The following is a 21,449-nucleotide window of genomic DNA, read 5'->3' as shown; positions in this document are numbered from 1 at the left end:
TTGTTGCAGAGAAATGTCTAAAGCAAATAATGTGATCTTCTGAACACATATATGCAAATAGAAACTCTAACACAGGGGTCCCCAACTCCTGGTCCATGGCATGCCAGAAACCGGGCCACGCAAACAAGCAAAGCCCCATCCACAGGATGCAGGCAGCATGAGAAACCACACCTCCTCTAGTCTGCGGAAAGATCTCTCTCTGTGGAACAGGTCCCTAGTGCCCAAAAGTTGGGGGCTGCTGCTCTAACACCATCAGGAAATAAATCAAAAACAGACAGGGTAGCAACCAAAAATGCAGGATGTAAAAGTGACTCCCCAGAAACTTATGAAGAAGTTTGGGTCACACATTACTTTTCACCTCTCGTGAAATTCCCCCACCCTTACCTGAATAACATTACAGGTTTCAACTACATAGCAATCTCAACATAACCAGCCATTATAAGTAATACAACAACTGAATTCCTACTGTACATTTCAGCCATTCTCCAGTAAATAACTTGTACTAAATAAAACTTATATAGCATTTATTTGAAAATAAGACAAAATCTGCCATATTTTTCTTGGGCTGGAGAAGCTGGAAGTGGGGGAAACCTATTTTTCCTCTTTGTTAACTTGGAGGATTTTGGCCAATTTTTGTTTTGGATTTTTGTTTTAATGATCTACTCTTTAATTCATTTTATATTGTCAGTCTTTCTCGCTTCATGACTATATAGAAGACATTGTTTCTGTCCTATTATTCTGCTTTAAATGTTAAGCCATTTGGGGAAAGATTGTGTTTTAATGGAGAATTATTCTGAATGGGTTGGTATGAACAATGTGAGTTGCTGGAGTTGAAAGGCTGGATGACACAGCTATTAAGAACAACATGTTTCTGTATCTGTGGAATTCATTACACTGTAAAGAAATTAAGTAACTGAACTGTACCTGCTATGTTCAAAGATGCTGCATTTTGACTTCATTTTTATTAGTCTTCAAGAAGGAATGTTTCGTTGAAGAGTAAATGCATGAATACAATCTGCAACAGATCACTTGTTGGTTATATAAAATGTGACCTTACAGAATACTGGGAAAACATGTTATCATGACTCTTAGAGAAGAAGGAATTTACAAGGGTCAGAAAAAGCAATAGAAACAAGAAATGACCCTATACTCTCTGGGATAGCTTAGGATGGCGATAAAATACTGCATTTTATACTCTGTATTGCTGGAGAGGAACACCGACTTCTTTAAAAAAAGGTAGGTAGGTAGAAAACTACTGCCATTGCTATTACACTGGCAAGGAATCAGACACCATTTTCATTTCAGGATCATGCTAAGGGAGTGTGACTGAAGTTTTTATGTTCTCTTGTTCCAAAACTTGCCCAACAAAACTCTGAAACCTGAAAAGATCATTGGTGGTTCACTTCCTTCTATCCAGGACATAACACATAAGCGATGCTTAAGCAGAGTCCGCAGCATTGTTTGGGACACTACACATCCTCTTCATGACCTGTTTTCCTTGTTGCCTTCTGGGAAGAGGCTTCGTGGTATCCAAAGCAGAACATCTTGATTCAGTCACAGGTTTTTTCCATATAAGCATCAACCTTGTGAACTCTCAAATTTCCTCTTTTTGCCACGTATTCAAAATGGAGATATGTGTGTGTGTGTGTGTGTAGGTATATATTTATATATGTATATAGCATGTGCATATGTGTGTAATGTATGTGTTTGGGTAGATATACACTTTCTCTTGAGAGTAGGCAACAGAATTTCATTTTTAATGTGGGCTGGTGTGCTTGCAGTAAAAAAATGACAATAAAGTTATCTTATCAACCACAGAGATAATGGAAAGCAAAAAACAAAACAACAACAAAACAAAACAAAAAAACCCTCAGGAATTGTTCAAACAAATGACCTTTCATATGTGTGAGAGTGCCAGAGATATATACCTGCCCCAAGAATCTAGAACTAATTTTAAGAATTTTAAGAAGTTAAGGTTCTAATTCTAAGAAAAATATTCATATGCAACACTAATCTTTTTTATCATTTACTGTTTAAGCTCAAGAATCACAGAAATCTCTTTTTTCAAAAAAGCATTCAACAGAGAAAACTGAAGATTTATTTACATGTTTAAGCTATTCATATGTTAGAATTAAAAAAAACTGATGGTGTAAAAATAGTTGAAGGAGTTTTAATTTGAAGTGAAACCCAATATTAAGAGTAGACAACTCATCACCAGGACAATATGTCTTAAACCCAATTTTCAACAGCAACTGACAACAGATTGTGGAATCATCAGCATTATATAACTTCCCATTTCCTTCCATAAGAACACTGACTGTTTTACAAACAGTGTTACTTGGAGGCAGGCTCAACTGATTTGAATTAATTTGGACTAATTTGGATCTGCCCATATTGATGGGTTTTCAAGAAATACATAAAATGTTTCTAGTATGTTTATTACTGCTAATTACTCTATAGGATCCAAGTCCCGAAAAGCCCATTTCCAGAGTTATCTTTTAGCAGAAGCAATGGTAAGTGATGGAGATTTTATTAATAAAGGAGAATATTTGTAGCTCAGGGTTGAAATGAAGGGTCCTTGGTGCTCTCTGAGCTTGGTTATTTTCTGTACAATAGCACTGATGATGTTACTTAGTTGGGTAATGAAACGTCTGCAAGAAAACAAGCAAGCTGAGAGAGCACCAAGGACCTCTCATATGAATTTTTTAGAATGGGAAACATGGAAGATGATAGTTCTCTATGGACATTAAGGAGAACCCTGCCAGATCAGGCTATAGGGTCATGTAGTCCAGCATTCTGTATGTCACAGTGGTAGCTAGGCTCATTTGGGAATTTCACAAATCTGCATTAGAAAATGATGATGTGGATCCCAGCACAATTACAGGTAGTCCTCAATTTACATCAGTTTGTTTAGTGATCATTCAAAGTTACAACAGCATTGAGAAAAAAAAGATTTATGACCATTTTTCACTTATGACTGTTACAGTATTCTCATGGTCACATGATTTATGTTCAGTTGCTTGACAACTGGTTCTTATTTATGACGGTTGCAGTGTCCTGGGGTTATGTGACCATCTTTTGCAACCTTCTGATCCCAGAATAGTTAATGGGGAAGCCAGATTCACTTAACAATCCTATTAATAATTTAACAACTGCAGTGATTTACTTAACAAATGTGACAAGAAAAGTCATAAAATGGGGCAAAACTCCCTTAACAAATTTCTCACTTAGCAGCATAAATTCTGGGCTCAATTGTGGTCATAAGTCGAGGACTACCTGTATTCAGTGCATAATGCAGTGTCTATGATTCCGGAAGTAGGAAACAGACATCAGTATTAGTTGCCATTTCTATGTAGGCTGCCACTATTACAGCTGCTGGCAGCAACTTTTAGTGTTTAATTATGTACAGTATGAAAAAAAGAATTTTGTTTTGTTGGTCCCCAACTCCTGCGTTTAATTTCAGTGGATAACTGTCTCTCACCCTGACCATGTTATCAATGCCATGTATGAATTTATATAACCCTTAACCTGTTCATTTCAAGCTAAAGAGACCCAACAACTCTAGCAAGAAAAGACTAATGTTTTGTTGCCAGGAAAGAGGAAGAAGCAAACAGTTTCCATGGAAAAGGTCTGGAAGGTAAAGCAACTATGACGTGAGGAGACTGGATGAAGAATACTGGATGGAAAGGACAGTATATATGTCAATAATAAAAGGTTGAAAGAATGATGCATAAATGAGGAGGGGAAATGATTCAAACGACAAAGCTGCAAGGTTATTTTGGATCTGTTTGTAAGGAGATTGTTAGAGAAGCTTTATGAACTGAACATGTTTAATTTAGCAATAATGAGCAAGAGTATAATTTGACATAGTAAAGCATATCCATTTATACAAAATGTAATTATCTGGCTTTTCCAAGTTAAAGGAATGGAAAACACTTCTATGCCCATTCTAGAAAAAAAATCCAAATGCAGTATTTGAATACAGCCATGGTTTATTTTGGATACATAGCCAACCAGGTATGTCAGTACTGTTTAGGTAGAAGATATGTAAAGGTGCAAGTTAAAGATTTAAATTCATCCGTTTTATAGCACTGGTTTGAATAAAATGTGTTAAAAACAATAAAACAATCATAGCATTTTTCTATTCTTCATTTCAGCATTATAATTAAGGTTTGAGGGTTAAATATGCCTTTAACATAATTAATATGAATACTGTACCAGTCTTCTCAATTATTTTGGTATTTTTCACATTACCTATCCCGAATGGCATTTGCCAATTACAATGTATGTAAAGAGGCTTTCAATAGCAAATGTTTCTTAATTCAGACCATAATTCTCCAATGGAAATCCTTCAGACCAGGGAAAAATGTGAACCATCTCACTCTCCTCATATACATTAGGTGAGAAGTAGCATTAAATTCAGGGCAGAAATCATAAGACTTGTGTCTTTGACCTATTCATTTCTGACTGTAATTATTATGTTGCCAATTCATAATAATGTCATGTTATATAAAGGATGTCAACAGCGGGGCCGCAAAGAGCACCCAAATTCTTGTAAATCCTGCTGACTATACACTTTCCGAAGCTCAGTCTGGTAATTCCAAAGGCTTTATAGTTCCCTGATCTTGCTGCAACTTGTCAGGAAACAAAGAAAACTTGTTTTGAAAATGCTTGCCACCCACAGCAGTCTGTTCTTGGGCATTTGCAAAGATAGGACCAGCCCTTCCCTGACCACACATAGTCTGGCTGGCTGTTTTTTGTGTAACTCCCAGTAATTAACCTTGAAAGGCACAAAGAATAGATAATTCAGTGCTCTCAAAAGACAGGGCCACAAGCCTCCCAGAGGCTCTGACCTACAGACACACTCAAGAGCCTCGGATGGTTAGATATAGAAAGAGAAAAGACGGAGTTGATTTCAAGATATTCAGTTACATAATGAATAATGAAACCTAAACAATCAAGTAAAAATAACAGAACGAAAGTGATTAGGCAGAAAGATTAAATGCAACATGTAGAAACCGATTCTCAAGAGCAGCTTTAGGTACAGCAGAGACAGCATTCTGCGTGGTTGCATGGAAATGCACTCCTGTCACTCCCTGCAGAAGGCAGCTCTCACTGACCCTTCCATCTCCAGTGGAGCAGAAACAAAACCCTTAGAGCTCCTATGAACTCTTGGAAAAAAGGAATAAAAATAATGACAAAAAACACATTCATAACCCTTAAAAAGGGCACATTCATAGCCCTTAAAAAAACAACACTAGGATGAACAGTGAAATATCACTGTTGCTGCACTCCCTATGCTGCACCATAGGGAGAAAGTTTTAAACTCAGACGAAAAGCGAACAGAGAGCTTTTGAAGCCACACATTTCAGACATTGTTGGTGTGTTGGTACAAGAAATACATTTACCCTCTTTCGTTCAACTATATAATGAAAGATGTACAATCATATACTCTCACAAATGCAACAATAGCTAATACCCAGAAATGATTTGATTCTGACTCTGATTTTGGGGCAGACTGCCATTCTACCCTGTTTTCCCCAAAATAAGACATCTCCTGATGGTATGTCTGTGTTTTGCTTCCCCTTTTCTGTCCTCTTCTGGTTCAACCTCTGCATAATATGCCTAACAGGTTGCTGGATAAGGAGGTTTGCAGAGTTTAGCTTATGCTCCAACAGGTTGGTGATAAAGTGGCTGAAATGCTCATGAAAAAATGGTTTAAGGAACACTTAATATGCAGTTCCTTTAACCATCATAGCAATGTCTGGGCTAAATTAAAGCTTAGTGACTGGCTGGCCTTGGCTCCAAAGTTCTAGATCCATGTTGGCGAACTTATGGCACACGTGCCACAGATGGCACACGTAGCCATATTGGTGGGCATGTGAGCTCAGCTCAGGCGCACATGCGCGCTGGCCAGCTGATTTTCGGGCCTTCTGGGACCACCAGAGATAGGGAAACAGGCCTTTTCCTGTATCTGGAGGGCCTCGGGGTGTGGTGGGGAAGGCCCGTTTTTCTCTCTCCCAAGCCTCCAGCGCCTTTCTAGGAGTCTGGGGTGGGCGAAAATGGCCTTCCCCACCCCCAGAGGCCCTTTGGAGGCCGAAAACAGCCCACTTGCCAACTTATGGTGGTCCCACCGGAAGTTGGCAAACGGGTCTTTTTTGGCCTCCAGAGGGCCTTGGGGGTGAGGAAGGCCGTTTTCACCCTCCCCAGACTCCTAGAAAGGCTCTGGAAGCTGGGGAGAGCAAAAAATGGGCCTACCATGCCATCACGTGCCAGGAGCGGGGGGAGGTTGTGTGCACATGTGTGGGGGCAGGGCACATAGAATTATGGCTGTGGGCATGCACACACGTGACCCCCCACCGCTCCTGGCACATGATGGGAAAAAGGTTAGCTATCACTGTTCTAGATTCTAGAAACAAAAGGAGACAAGCAAGTCGGCTAAATAGGAAATGACCCACAACTCTGCCAGATTTGGGACTAAATTCAGCAGCAATTTGGAGGAATTCAATTTTGTAGAGCAAATCAGAATATGACTTAGCATTTGCCCAATGATGATTCACTGATACTGAATCTCTTCATACATTCTTTGGTGACAATTGGTAACTCTGAAACTCTAAATAATAAATAAAGAAGGCGGCATACATTTTCCATCTCTTCTAATAGAACAAACTTAAATGCTTGCTGTTTTCTTGTCTCTCTATATGCAGAATGGTTTAAAGTGCTGTCTTTTTCCACAATGGTTAGTCAGATAAACAGTGAAAATAAAACTTCAAACAGCAATTGTTTTAAATGTGGTTTGATAAACTGCGTCACATTTCATAACAGGATTATTGTAACATGTTATTATACACCCAGGCATCCCTGTGATCCAGAATAGAAACTTATGTTTAACATTAACCTAATACACAAAGTTCATGAACATTCCAAGGTCACATACAACATTTCAAATATATTTTAAAAAAGAAGCATTAAGTGAAAGTTTGAAGTTAGTATCTAAGCTCAGATTTTTTTAAAAAAGGTCTCTTAACTTTATCTGTAAAAGTCCTATGTTCAAGAAAAAAAAATCTTATGTGTCAATTCCTGTGTTTTTCACTTAAATTTTAAACCGTAGTTTTAAAAAGTTGGTACGGTTTCTGTTTCAGCACAGATAAAAGAGCCAACGTCCTAGCCAGTCTGCTGAGAGTTCCTTGATCCCTTTGCTGATAAGAAGACCATGTTTTTTTCCACTCAAGTCATTAGTTTTGTGTATCTTTCTGTAAGTCCCTTGGTTGTTTATATTGGTCTTGGTTGTAATATTTGTCAGTTTCACCAATATGTGTTGTCCACTCATTAGAAGTGACAATGCCTTCTGGGCCAGCTGTACTGACTTTAAATGGAGTTGGTTGATAATCAGTGTTCTCTCTGCACAGGGTCACAGTCTTTGCACTGAACTGTAAGAGGGCTCCACTCTCCATCAGGCTGATGTCTATAGTAATGTGACCCTGAGTAGCATTCTCCATGGCTACTTTGCTTAGCACTGTAACACACAAGTAGAATGTGAAAATGTTTGTCTGGGAGAATGGGAGAAACTACAAAAAAGATCCAGAATGGTTATGTCCAAGGCCAAAACTATAACCCATTGTAATTTTTATAATGTCATGAGAATTGGTTTTCTGGATACTATGCTTACTCTTATTGCTCCCTGAACCCTCAGTATGTACTCATAGGGCAAAATAGGCTCCTCTCTTCTGTGCTGCTGATGACTCCTAGATGCAGAATGTTTTCAAGGATACCAGCAAATTCTTCTTGAATTAGAACCTAGAGGTACTAAGATTGTTCACATAGAAGGGGAGTTAATTAATTAGAAAATTAAATGTCCACTTAAGCACATATGTGGTACTTTGTGTCCAGAAGTCTTCTACCAGCGTCTGTGTCACTTTGGTGCAGAGAGACAAGTCCAAAGGGGAGCATTCTGAACTAGAACCAATCCTTTCAGTATGCAAAGTAGAAAAACAACGGATCTTGTACAGAAACCAATGAACTGATGGTATGGCTTGATGTGAATATAAAAGTATGCTTTGCCAAGTCCATCAAGGCTAAAAAATTATCTAGCATAATACCTTCAACCGAATCCATCATATATTGTCTGAAGTCTAATTGTATGCAGTACACAATTCAGAATGCCTTTCCAAGTTCAATTTTTTTTTTGGCGTTATGAACAGAAGGGAAGATACGTCAGAGAAATATTCCTGAAAGTATGTCTTCCACTGGATCAATGTCCACCAAGTGATTTATTGCTTCCTTCATCCTGAGTTACTTCTCATTGTTTTGAACATGAGTGATGGCAGAAACCTGCCTTTTGATTTTTCAATTTTTTTTGGTGAATTCCAGAGTATATCTTTAATAATTAGTATTCATCTGTCCCTACATGTGTGCTTCCAAGGGTTCCGGAATTTCAGCAGCCTTCTACTTATCTGGAAGGCTAGTTACATCAGCACAAAAACAATTTTCTTTGGAATTTGCCTTCTCTTCCTTGTCTGGTGGTGTTTACAGAACTCTAGCATGTGTTTCTTATCTACTTCTTGCTTGAAAAATATTTGACATGTGGTTTTTGCATTGAAATGAAAAAGACTTGCTTTGTATCTCTTTCACTAATCCTCAGGGCTGCCATGCATAGATGTCTTTTCAGCCTTATGTCCTATAAAGACGGACAGGAGATTCCATAAACAGTTTTTTTTATCTAGAATTATGTTAGCTACAGATGCAGACCCCATCATGCTGTTATTCCCAAAGCTATGGATCTGGCTGCTAATTGTAAGGAGTCCATATATATAAAACATCCCTGAACAAAGCTGTTCTGATAAGTTGCTTTATGTCTTCTCTGGGGCATTTAATTTCTTATAAGATGAAAAATAGCTTATTTGCCAGACAAGATTTAACCCCAAGTTTAGCTGATTTGACCAATTCTTCCATTATTATCTCTTTTATTCATTAAACATGAAATTCAGTCAACTGATCATTTAAGTATGTGTCAAATACCATTGACTGGTGCTAATGGTTGATACAGGTTGCTGCCAGCATCCTAGGTATTAACCAAATATCTTTTTAAAATATATGATGTTCCGAGTAGTGCAGTTTTTTGCAGCTCCCCTGGTGTTATTGCAGGAAGCTGCAATTTCTTGATTTTTTTTTGTATAATTCTTGGATATGGTACCAGGTGTTATATGTTTCATCAGGTGTTTCACTGTTACATGTTTCATCCATAGCCGTGTAGTTTCGATGGCCAGGTTGTGATATTTCGTGATTTTTTCCAGTTCTTTTTCTTCAGATCTAGCGTCTCCTGGTACAGCGATATCAATAAACTGTATGCTTCAGCCCTCGACAACCGTGATATTTGGCATGTTGTGTTCCAAATGACAATCCATCTGTATCTGAAAGTCCCACAAGTCTTCACGGTCTCATTTTTGGTAACTTTTTTCACTTTGTGCTCTCGTGACTTTTCGGATACAGGTATGTTGTATTTTTTACATAGTGACCAGTGGACTAATTTAGCAACTCGATCATGTCTAGCTTTATAATCAGTTTGCGCGATTTTGCTGCATTCACATATTAAATATGAAACATTTTTAACTTTGTCGTTGCAAAGTCGGCAGTTTGGATGTCAGTGGATTTTTTTATCTTCGCTTTCATGACATTAGTTTGTAGTGCTTGTTCTTGAGCAGCAAGTATTAAACCTTCAGTTTCTTTCTTGATGGTTCCTCTCTTAAGTCATGCCCATTATTATTATTATTATTATTATTATTATTATTATTATTATTATCATCATCATCATCATCATCATCATCATCATCATCATCATCATCATTTTATATCACTTATCTCCCCTATTAAGTGACTCTGGGCAGCTTACAGATTTTTAAAGACAAATAAAAAAATTATAATACTAAATTATGCAAATTAAATATTTAAAACTGTGCAAAAAACTGGGATTGAGAGATGGATGGCACGGGGCTGAGGTCTTCTTACCCTGTCAACCATCTCCAGCGGGGCCCCAAGCCAACCAGCAAAACCAAATTTAAATACTTTTTCAGGAGGCCAAAAGGATGAGAGCAGTCTGGTGATAGAATATTCCACAGGGACAGGGCCAACATAGAAAAAGCTCTTCTCCTTGACCCTGCCTGCTTAATTCCTTAGCAGATGGGATCCATAACAGACCTCTTCCACTGGCATGAGTTGGACAGGCTAGTCCCATTGGGGTAAGACAGCCCCTGAGATACTCTGGACCCATGCCATAAAGGTAATAACTAACACCTTGAATTGGAGATACAGCTCTGAATATCTCCCTATTTTAAATAACTTTTCAAGTACATTAAAACCTCTGCTATTGTTGAAGGCATTATGGGATCTGGTAAGGAAATACCTTTGAAACAATGACCTTTCATATACATATTTGGATTTGTAAAATACCTAAAACTTTTTTCAAAATAGACATCATTTAAGCTGATGAGTCATCTAAATACACTATGAGGAATGAAAATACACTATGATGAATGATACTACTAGTTATAACAATACAACAATAACATTAAATAAATCATAACTCATATTCAATCAGATTAGAAAACATCAGCATATCCTACAGCGTATGCAATTCACAAATTCTTCTGAACATGTATTAAAAGGAAATTATACTTTGCAAACATTGGTATGTAGTTAGATTTCTAGATATACAGTTCTGTTCATCGTATTAATGTATCCTATGCTAAAAGAAAATCATTTATGTATTCTTCTGTTCTTGCAAGGCTTTAAACCTGGGTTTTTGTTGCTCTAAGTCATTATTTATGCTTTCTATTCTTATTAAGTTATAGTTGAGTGTTTATTTTTATTTTCTACATTGCTTCTTCTTTGCAAATGCTATTAATTGATCCTGGGAGGTTCAGTTCTTTATGAACATGGAAATCAGTCAAATCCTTAGCAAAAATAAAGGAGTTATTGTGATTTTAATCTGCTAGTCATTGCCAAATTTAGGGGGCAGTGCTAATCTTTCAAGGCCATTGAGTCAGCGCTGTCCGAAGATATTTCCATGGTCATGTGGCCACCTTGACATCATGGAGCACTTACTTTCCCAACAAAGTGGTACCTATTAATCTACTCACATTTGCATGATTTTGAACTGTTGGGTTGAAAGGAGCTGGGGTGAGGACAGGAGCTCACCCCATCGCAAGGTGCTTGGGTTTTGAACCTGGGCTGCTGGCTTTCCAGCCAACAAGCCCAGTGTCTCAACCACTAAGCCACCACACCGCCCCAAATCCTTAGGTCATTATTCAAATATTTAGATTGGTACTCAGTGAAATAGTTTGAAAATACTGCGGCAAACTATGACCTACTAGAATAAATTAAGATTTACATTAGGAACCACATTTGTCAACAAAGATTCTTAAGTACATTATTTTCCTGCTTAGTTCTACAGAATTTACCAAAATTAGATAATGATCAACCACATCTATCAAGATTTGTTAACAATTGGGGATCAGGGACATGCCTCTGAAAGAAAAGGTCCCTATTTGATTGAACAGAAATATCTTTGTAAATATAGTACTTACACTAAAATATTGTTAAAGAGCATCTATTTCCTAGCACCAGAAAAAAAAAAACACCACTTGAAAAAAAATAGTGATAAAAGATTATACACTGTAATAAAAACTATTAACATGATTGTAAATCTACACATTATTTAATAAGGAAAATTCTATTTAGATTTCACTTGGAAAAAAACAATGCTGACATGTGTACAGATGCTATACATTTGTTATTAAAAAAAACCCTCTATATTCTGTCAAACACCTCACATATAAATATCTCTCATCAAGATTTAATCATTATTTTTTCCTTGCCACAGTCAAAAATTTAATGAGAAGTGGCCAGAAGTAAGTTTCCCAAGCCTTCCTAATTTGGTTGGAATCTATATTATGCATGACAGCACTGAAGATCCCTGGCAGGCACCTGTCAAAATCAACATATTATGCTTTAAGACCTGCACTTAGCTATGCAAGACAACACTGTTCAAGCTGTACATTAAAAAAGCGATTCAACTAGCCAGACTCCATTGTATTGCCATCCGCTGTCATGAACATGTATTGATTACACTGCAGTAAAATTTGCACTTTTACAAGCCATTATCAGTGCTAAAGTTTTATTGGTTTTCTATTTGTCCTTATAACAGTACTGAATTAATGGACCCTCTGGAGCAGTGATGATAATCAGGTGCTAAGCAGCTGAAGAATACAATAAGTGGAAGTTTTAGATGTTGGAATTTTAACCCATCGGTTACTGTAAATGGTATTTAATGAACAGATTCAGCAGGCTTCCATTTTCTTTGTTGTTCTGCTTTGTCTAGTTCTTTCTTTCTTCTTGAAGCCACAAAAGCTTCCACCTCCAGTTAACTGTGTATTACCATTTTTCTTCTAAAGTAGGGGTGTCAAACTCAAGGCTCGTGGGCTAGATCTGACCCGTGGGGTGATTAGATCTGGCCCACGAGGCTACCCTGGAAAGAGTGAAGGACTGGCCCGCAGTGCCTCTGCCACGTGTGGCCCTCTTGAGCTACGATTTTGCTGTCAGAGGGTTGCAGGAGTTCGTCACAGCCAAAAATGAAGCTTGGACCCTGTTTTCGCCGTCAGAATGCTCAGGCCACCATAGGCGCCCCTGACACCAGTGACATCAAGCTGGTCATGCCCATCCCAGCCCCCTAAGGTCAAACACAACCCTGATGCAGCCCTCAATGAAATTGAATTTGATATCCCTGTTCTAAAGCTTCCAATTTTCAAAAATTCACCACCAAAATCCATAAAATCCCCCAAAATCACAGTCCATCAAAAATCCCACCAACAATTTTTGTGTTTCACTGGACTTTCTACTTTCGGTTTTGCCACTCTTATCTCTCTATTCTTTTATGTTCTTTCACTTTCCAGTCCTTTCTGGGCATAAAAAAACTCAGCCACCACCTCTGAGAGTCTCTGAATGTGATTTGGGATTAAGCTGCTGGAACTCTTCAAAGTGTAATGAAAGTGAATTTATCAAAACTTCCAAAACACCAGAGGGCTGGAGAAGAGGCAATGGGTGGAAGCTTATTAAAGAGAGATCCAACCTAGAAGTAAGGAGAAATTTTCTGACAGTGAGAACAATTAATCAATGGAATAGCTTATCTCCTGGAACTGTGGATGCTCCATCACTGGAGGTTTTAAAAAATAGAGTGGATTACCATTTGACTGGGATCGTAGAAGGTCTCCTGTCTTGAGCAGAGGATTGGACTAGAAGACTTCTGAAGTCCCTTCCAGCCCTTTAATTCTATGTAATCAAGTGCTAACTCGATGATATCAGATATAATACTGCCATAGAAACACAGGCAGACAAGCTCCAGAGAAAATAGTAAGCTCTAGTGTAACATGAAGAAAAAAGCAGCTATGTTGTATGTTTAATTTACTTAACCAAGTAAACGCAGGGGGATCTTTAGTATACAGTACACATGCAATGTTGGAGTTGATAGTAAATGAAAGAAAAACTAAGTGTGATCAAGTGGATGAAACATCTGGAACAATGGGGTCAAATAAAGTGAACTCCAGCAAGCTGCGAGAGGAAGGCATATGGACAGCAATGAACTATGGCCTGAAATCAAAGACATTTGTATCTTTATGCTTGTCCAACATATCCTATTATTTCCAATCACAAAAAGAAAGAGTGGAAGGATGGCTGTTTCCTCTTCTGATTACTAAATAAATGAATACATACATGCATATCCAAATAGCCTACTAAAAGACATTAGGTGTGCCTATAAAACAGAAGGATTAAAATCTGAAGCATGATTGATACAAATATGTCAGGAGAAATAATCAATTCAAGTTTCTCCTGCTCCTTCTGAAGCTTCATGAGAACTGAAGGAACTGCATAGAACATGTCTTCAAAGAGACACACACAGCATCCAATTTTTCATGCACAAACTGGAAAACATTACTTATGACATAAAACTATGGGCAAGAAGTCTCTGCTTATTTAGACTCAATTACCTACTTAAGAAAATGAAAGCATAAGATTTCCTACATGGAAACAAAAATCCAGTATGTGTTTTATATCTATACCATAGTATATAAGAAAACAATTTCTTCATAATTAACCATGATTTATAGTTACTACATATCATCATGAATTGTTTGCATCTATACTTGTTTTCAATTTTCATTGCACATTCCCCTGCCCCATGGGTTTTTTTTTTTCTTTTTGTAAAAGCAGCTTTTATGGTGATAAAATGGGATTAGCTTTGGACCTAGCATAGATGTCTTCTCTAGGATGGGATATTAAAGTGAATTTCTATATGAATCCATCCCAAATTTCTATTACCCTTCTCCTTCCCTATGCTGTCTTCTCACGTTCAGTTTAGTTATTAACACTCACAGTTCTGCTACACGATTCATCCTTGTATTTATTTGAGCCTGCATATTTTCTTTGTTCCTATTTACAGTATTAACATCATAAAATGTAAAATAGGCACTACGAACTATAATTGAAAGATGTAGGGTAATAAGAATATGACACTGCAGTTCACTTGTTTGCTTTTATTTGCTTCTGTGTTACATCATCCATAGTCTTGAATAAGATAGCAATTCAAATTTCAGAAATAAAATAAAAGTACAAACTGGCACTGCACAAAAACTAACAGGATTAATGTGCTCAAATCTGAGATCAGAAATAATACTTTTAAACCAAGGCTCTTCAAAGCTTAATAAAAGAGAAAGCACAGACGTCACCTTCCCCACATATAATTCAGCTTCAGTTCTTCAGGTGGAAGCAAAGAAGAAGAGGTCGAGAAGGAGGAAGAGAGCTAACAAAACCAGCAATTTCCTTTATGTCGGCTTTCCACCAATTTTACTGGGATGTAATCCTAAATTTACTTTTTATGAATTAAATTTGCCCAAACAGCTAGGAGGAGGCATGATAGACTCCATTCAAGGACAAATCAATCCAGCATTTAGTCCATTTGTTCTCATAATGGCCAATGATAGGTGTCAACATCTGGGCATGAAGATAACATTCCTTTTCTGATGTTTGACTATCACTAATGCCAAGAGAGCGAGAGAGGGGAAAAAACTGAGCAAGCTGTTTTCTGTTTGAGTATAGAGGATGGCTTTGAAGGACAGAGAGAAGAACCACTACCAAGGCGACAATCAGATAAATTAAACTGGCCTTTGAAAGTATGTTACAAAACTGCCTCAGGCAGCCTCCTCCCTTGTCCCCTAGTTAATTCACATGAAGTTAAAAAAGCGAGGAAGGGAAATACATTGGCATTTATAAGATTCTGTGACCATAGCTGTTCTAATAAAATTAGCTGTATGTCTATACTGAGTCGGTTTCTTACTCCGGTCTACCTTGGAGCAGAGGTCTCCAACCTTGGCAACTTTAAGACTTGTAGACTTCAACTCCCAGAATTCCTCAGAATTCCTCAGCCAGCTTTGCTGGGAGTTGAAGTCCACAAGTCTTAAAGTTGCCAAGTTTGGAGACCCCTGCCTTAGAGGGTTTCTTCATTACGTAAGAAGAGAAAGGACGGGAAGGGATTTTTGACCTTCTCCTACAATTACTAGATGCCTTTGGCAGACAGAAAAGAAATGGATAGGTGCCTCCTTCTAAATCTGACTGATAAAATCTTTCTCTCAGCTTTTTTACCATGCTTGTTTGTTCCCTTCCATTCATCACATGGGAAATAAGGAGGTAGGATGGATGGAAGATCTTTTCCCTCCAATGTTTATCATTTGTTCCTCTTTTCTACCCATTCTTAGCAGACAGCACCACCACCAATGTATTTCTTTTTTTAAAAAAAACCCACTTCCCATCAGTTCACTTTGTCCTGGTTTTCACACAGCTGTTTTTTTCTGCTGTGAAAATTTGACATACAAGACTCAATGTGCTTTTCATAAACATGAAAGTCATTTTACTGGTGCTAATTATCTTGAAACAGAAAAATTGCTGTCTGAGGATATCTATCGTGTTTTCCCGAAAATAAGACTGTGTTTTATATTCTTTTGAACCTTGAAATAAGCGCTTGGCCTTATTGCCATGCGCTCAAAAGCCCGATTGGGCTTATTATCAGGGGATGTCTTATTTTGGGGGAAACAGGGTATGTCCCCAAAAAGTGCTTTGTTCATTACATTTCATCTTGTGGATAGGACTGTATTGAAAGATTTATGTGTACTTAACTGAAATTTAATAAAATTGGGAAAAGAATGACCAAGAACATTGCTATATTCAACATAGAAACCAAATTATACTAAAATAGTTACACAAAATGTTTTTTAAAACTTGTAAGGCCCTTCAGTGAATTCCTACCATTTGTCTTATTTAAGACTCCCCAAGTTTTTGTGGAAGAAGAATAAAGAAAAAATATTGATTTATAGCCATTCTTTTGCTACTTTGAGTAAACCCATATAAATATCTTAGAAAGGCAAAATAAGAAAAATGCACCCAACCAAGACAATGACATTTAAACACAAAATACAAATCCAAACAGCATAAAACTTAAATATATGTAACAGCAACTCAAGTAAACCAATCTGGCACAGGTTAACAACTTCACTGGCTCCATATAATAGTCTAAACCCCTCACCTGGAAACACACATGAAAACGTGGCAGGATTGGGGTCATTCTCATTTTGGAAGGAATAGTGTTCCAAAGAGTAGGCACTGTGACCAAAAGAGCACATTTTCTGGGTATGGAAAGATGGCATTACATAATCAATGGGACATCAGCATGTCTTCCCTGCCAAGCCAAATGGGATGGACAGAACCAACTGGAGAGAGGCAGTCCTGAAAATAACCCAGCTCAATGACAAAAATCCTTTAACAGGAGACAACCACACCTTGAATTGTAGAATCCTTGGAGCTTTCTGCAAGCAGACAACAAGCTCAGAGAGTACCAAGGACTCCACAGTTCAATCCTGAGCTACCTCTATTCTCCTCCATTGACATCTTGAATTGTATCAGAAGCATATTAGTAGCCAGTGCCGCTCACAGAACTGAGGTGTAACGTGAGTGCATTAACGGCACCCCAGGTAGAGCATGTTGCATTATATGTATTATAATCCATTTAGGAGGTGACCAAGGCATGAGTGATTGTGAGCAATGCCCATTGGTCCAGGAAAGGGATTATATATAGATTCTTGGGAAATTATTAATGATATCCTTCTATTTTTATTATATTTTTATCAATCCAATATTGTGTAGTAACTAATCAATTAAAGCTTCCAGCTCCAATTTATATCTCTGCTATTACTATCAGGGATAAAACTTTCCTATATTTTAGTGGCTTAACTACTAATTTATTACCGCCAGAATCACCATGTAGCCAGCCAGACTCACCTTGTATGGGAGATAGGCAGCATATAAATGTAATAAATATTAAATAAATAAAATATTACTCTAAAACCACAATACTTACTTTCATGAGTCACTTGCCTTCATGTCTGAAGGTATATCATATGTTTTGATGATTGCTTTCTCTTTTTCTCCTAACTCATTTCAAGTTAGCCACTTAAAAGATTTAGGTGCTATATTGATTTATTTATGTTGCTCAGCAATCTCTAATTTATTGGTCTTTCAACACTTTTGCAGTTTGATGATTATATGTAAGGCACCTTTACACATTTGTCCCTCCTCTGATATTTATGCCCTTGATTTATTGCCTTATTTCTTTTTCTTTTCATTTTCTTGGGTTTTTGAAGTGATTTAACAAAGCATTTGAACTCTTGATGTTAAGTGAAGCAAACAGTTGCTTAGCAATAACACTAGGAACAAAAGACTTGTTGAATGATGGTATAATAAGGTTAATAAGTATAGTTGCATAACTGCACCATAGGTTTGGGCACAAAAGAATAGAAGAAACCATTATTTGCTTATCTGAGCCAGTGGGATGGTTGCCGAAAACTCCAAGTCTTTCAGAAGTTCAACATATTTGACAAATGCCTTTTATCTGCAATAAATCAGGATTTTGTAGGTACCTTGACACCTCTACATCAACTCACAGTTAATTGTTAGAATTCTAACTTTTTGAAACAAGGAAAGAAGTATTTCTCTTAAATGCTGGAAGGTCTATAATATTCCATTGGAAGTAGATTTCATAAATTTGAATATATTAACTCTTCTGCTCAAATATACTTATGAAGTGAAGAGTCTTTAGAAAGGCTTGCTGCAGGCAAAGTACCAAACTAATGAAAATTTCTGTTTGGTCTATCCAATTCCCAAAATGACTGTATTACCCAGCTGCAATACATGCCTTAGTGCACCAATTTATAATTTCCATGATGTCTGGTCTTAATATCCCTTGTGACCAGTTCCTAGTAAATAATCTGTTATAGGCAGTCCTTGATTTACAACTATAATTAGGACAGGAATCTCAGTCATTGAGCAAAGTGGTCATTAGGTGAAATGTTCATGTGACCACTTCCCTTAACGACTGCAATCCTGAAGATCCAAAGTTTGTTTCTGCAATCTGCTGTGGGATTTCCCCTGCCCTCCACGTGTGGGACAGAACTCCTGCTATGGACTGCAGAAATGAAACTTGGATCTTGAAGATCTGACCTCCGTTCTTCCAACCTGACAAAGAATTTCCCCATCTGTGCACAAAGGGGAGGAAACAGCAGCTTTCCTGCTAGCTTCCTCGTGGACTTTCTGGAGAAACCATCAGAGACGACTGCAAATGGTAATCACATGATTTCAGGGCACATGGCAAACAGCTGTAAGTGAGAAGAAGCTGTCAAACACCAAGATCAGGATCAGGTGATCGTGAGAGAGTGATGGTGACTTTTTCAAGATCATAAAGCACCTTTCTGAGTGCCAAAACTTCAGCCATTAAATGACTGGGTGTAAGTTGTGGACAACCTGTATTATACATTTGCATGCCATTTCAATTTTCTTATATGGTTGTTTTTCTCTATTTAAAACCCCTGTGTCACTATTCTTGTTGAAAAGATTATATTCAGACACGGAGCTTTATTCTTTGTGAAAACACTCCTTATTGCATTAAGGCAATTTAAATTTTGGGAACATGGCAATTTACATGGCAAGGAGCTTGGAGATCTTCTATAATCTGTTGAACAAGAATAGTGACATAGGCGTTTTGATTCATTGTGCAAGAACTTTTGTGATTTGAAGGATGGGAAGAAATCTGGATTTAAGGCAATAGGAAGTGAAAAAAGCAGGTATGTATAGCTAGAGTATGTATATATAACAGCATTCCGTGAGCCTTCGGTGTTTAGTCATGCCGGCCACATGACCACGAAATTGTCATCAGACAATGCTGGGTCTTTGGCTTAGAAACGGAGATGAGCACTGCCCCCTAAAGTTGGGAATGACTAGCACATATGTGCGAGGGGAATCTTTACCTTTATCTTACAGATAGAATAACATGAACGTCAAATTATGTTTAAGTAAACAAATCTGACAAGCACTAAGCTTGTTCAAAAATGTATATATCGCAACTATCCCACCCAAATATAACTTACTTTGCTCTTTTGGCCATTTCATTGCCATCCCATCGTGGACTATAGGGATAGTTTTTCTGGGCTTGAGAATATAGTTCTCCACTATTCGTAAAATGATAGACAGACTGAAACGTCAAAGTTGGCTGATCTCGAGGAAAGTACAATGGCAAGTCAACTACAAACAAAAAAGAAAAAAAAAATTAGCGATTTGTTTTCTTTCTTGATTTCTATCATCTTATATAACAATATGGATGAAAACTTGTACATTAAAATATTTTAAAATTTGACAGATGCCTAAAGGATGCTCAATTTACAGGCCGTTCAGTTTTTTAAAAAATATTCTATCATATTTTTGCCAGATTTTTTGCAGAAAAATGAAATAGATCAATTTGAATGTATCATTTTAATGGACATCTGCTTAAATTTGAAATGTTTTTGAAACACGCTAAGCATACTATATGTAAATAACAAAATAAACCACAGATAAAATGTAACTAGACAATACAATTTGCTGTCTACATGTGTAAAAAAACATAGCTGGAGATGGGCATTCCATCTTATACATGGGAACTGCTGGGTTTTTTAAATATCAGATGGGCCCGAAGAACTGAATTTTTAGCTTTTGTACATGTCCACCAAGCATGATATAATGTCCCTTCACGTTGTTCATATTTCCAAAATACTTCTCAAGTGCCTTAGTATATTCTAGATAATTTCTCCAGACTACAGCGCTACTTTCTGAGAGATAAATACTTCCAGCCCTTCCCAGTCATTGCGCTTCTATACTTCAACAATGGGCTATTCAGCTATAGTTTTTACTCAGTCTCCTTGCATTTTTAATTTAATTTAATTTAATTAATTAAATTTATATGCTGCCCCTCTCCGAAGACTCAGGGCGGCTCACAATACATTTTAAAAAATCATTATAAAAAAAAAATTGAAAAATTAAAAACATTAAAAACTCATCCACACCATTCATGGCCGGATCTCGCCAGATCACAAGAGCGAGATCAACGGCCCCAGGCCTGCCGGAAAAGCCAGGTCTTCACCGCTTTTCGGAAGGCCAATAGGATGGGGATGGTCCGGACCTCAGGAGGTAACTGGTTCCAGAGAGCTGCGGCAGCCACAGAGAAGGCCCCCCCCCGTGGGCCCGCCAGCTGGCATTGTTTAGCTGACGGGACCCGGAGAAGACCAACACTGTGGGATCTTACCGGTCGCTGGGAGCTATGCGGCAGAAGACGGTCTTGAAGATAACCTGGCCCTGAGCCATGTAGGGCTTTAAAGGTAATAACCAACACCTTGAATTGTGACCGGAGACCAATAGGGAGCCAGTGCAGCTCGCGGAGAATTGGTGTAATGTGGGTGTAACTAGGTGCACCCACAATAGCTCGCGCGGCTGCGTTCTGGACCAACTGTAGTCTCCGAACACTTTTCAAGGGTAGTCCCATGTAGAGCGTGTTGCAATAATCTAACCGTGAGGTGACAAGGGCATGAGTGACTGTGAGGAGAACCTCCCGATCCAAGTAGGGTCGCAATTGGTGCACCAGGCGAACCTGTGGAAAGGTCCCCCTAGCCACAGCTGTCAGATGTTGCTCTAATCTTAGCTGTGAGTCTAGGAGGACACCCAAATTGTGAGCCCGTTCTGAGGGGGACAATTTTTCCCCCCCAGAAACAAGGATGGACAAGCGACATAGTCTTTAGGAGGCAATACCCACAGCCACTCGGTCTTGTCTGGGTTAAGTCTGAGCCTGTTGACTCCCATCCAGACCCTCACAGCCTCCAGGCACTGGCACATCACATCCACCACATCACTGAATTGACGCGGAGTAGAGATATACAGCTGGGTATCATCCGCGTATTGCTGATACCTCACCCCGTGTTGTCGAATGATCTCACCCAGCGGCTTCATGTAGATGTTAAATAGGAGGGGAGAGAGGACCGAGCCCTGAG

At 38.1% G+C, this 21,449-nt stretch overlaps 1 protein-coding gene across 5 annotated transcripts in view; it reads right to left on the bottom strand.

The window, feature by feature from the left end:
* BABAM2 (BRISC and BRCA1 A complex member 2) overlaps window positions 1-21,449 on the bottom strand; it is a 145,340-nt gene that overhangs the window by 8,262 nt on the left and 115,629 nt on the right. For 4 of the 5 annotated variants that reach the window (XM_034427994.2, XM_087883113.1, XM_087883112.1 and 1 more), the window contains exon 11: window positions 19,521-19,674. In XM_034427994.2, coding sequence (XP_034283885.1) covers window positions 19,521-19,674 — 154 coding nt within the window. Of the gene's footprint in view, window positions 1-19,516; window positions 19,675-21,449 lie in introns of those variants that run through there. The other variant, XM_087883114.1, reaches the window with a different exon arrangement.

This window comes from Pantherophis guttatus, chromosome 1 (genome assembly GCF_059756535.1).
Source record: "Pantherophis guttatus breed Tessera chromosome 1, ASM5975653v1, whole genome shotgun sequence".
NCBI classification, from domain to species: domain Eukaryota; kingdom Metazoa; phylum Chordata; class Lepidosauria; order Squamata; family Colubridae; genus Pantherophis; species Pantherophis guttatus.
Note: the sequence above shows the minus strand (reverse complement) of the source record. Positions and strands in the feature narration are given on the sequence as shown.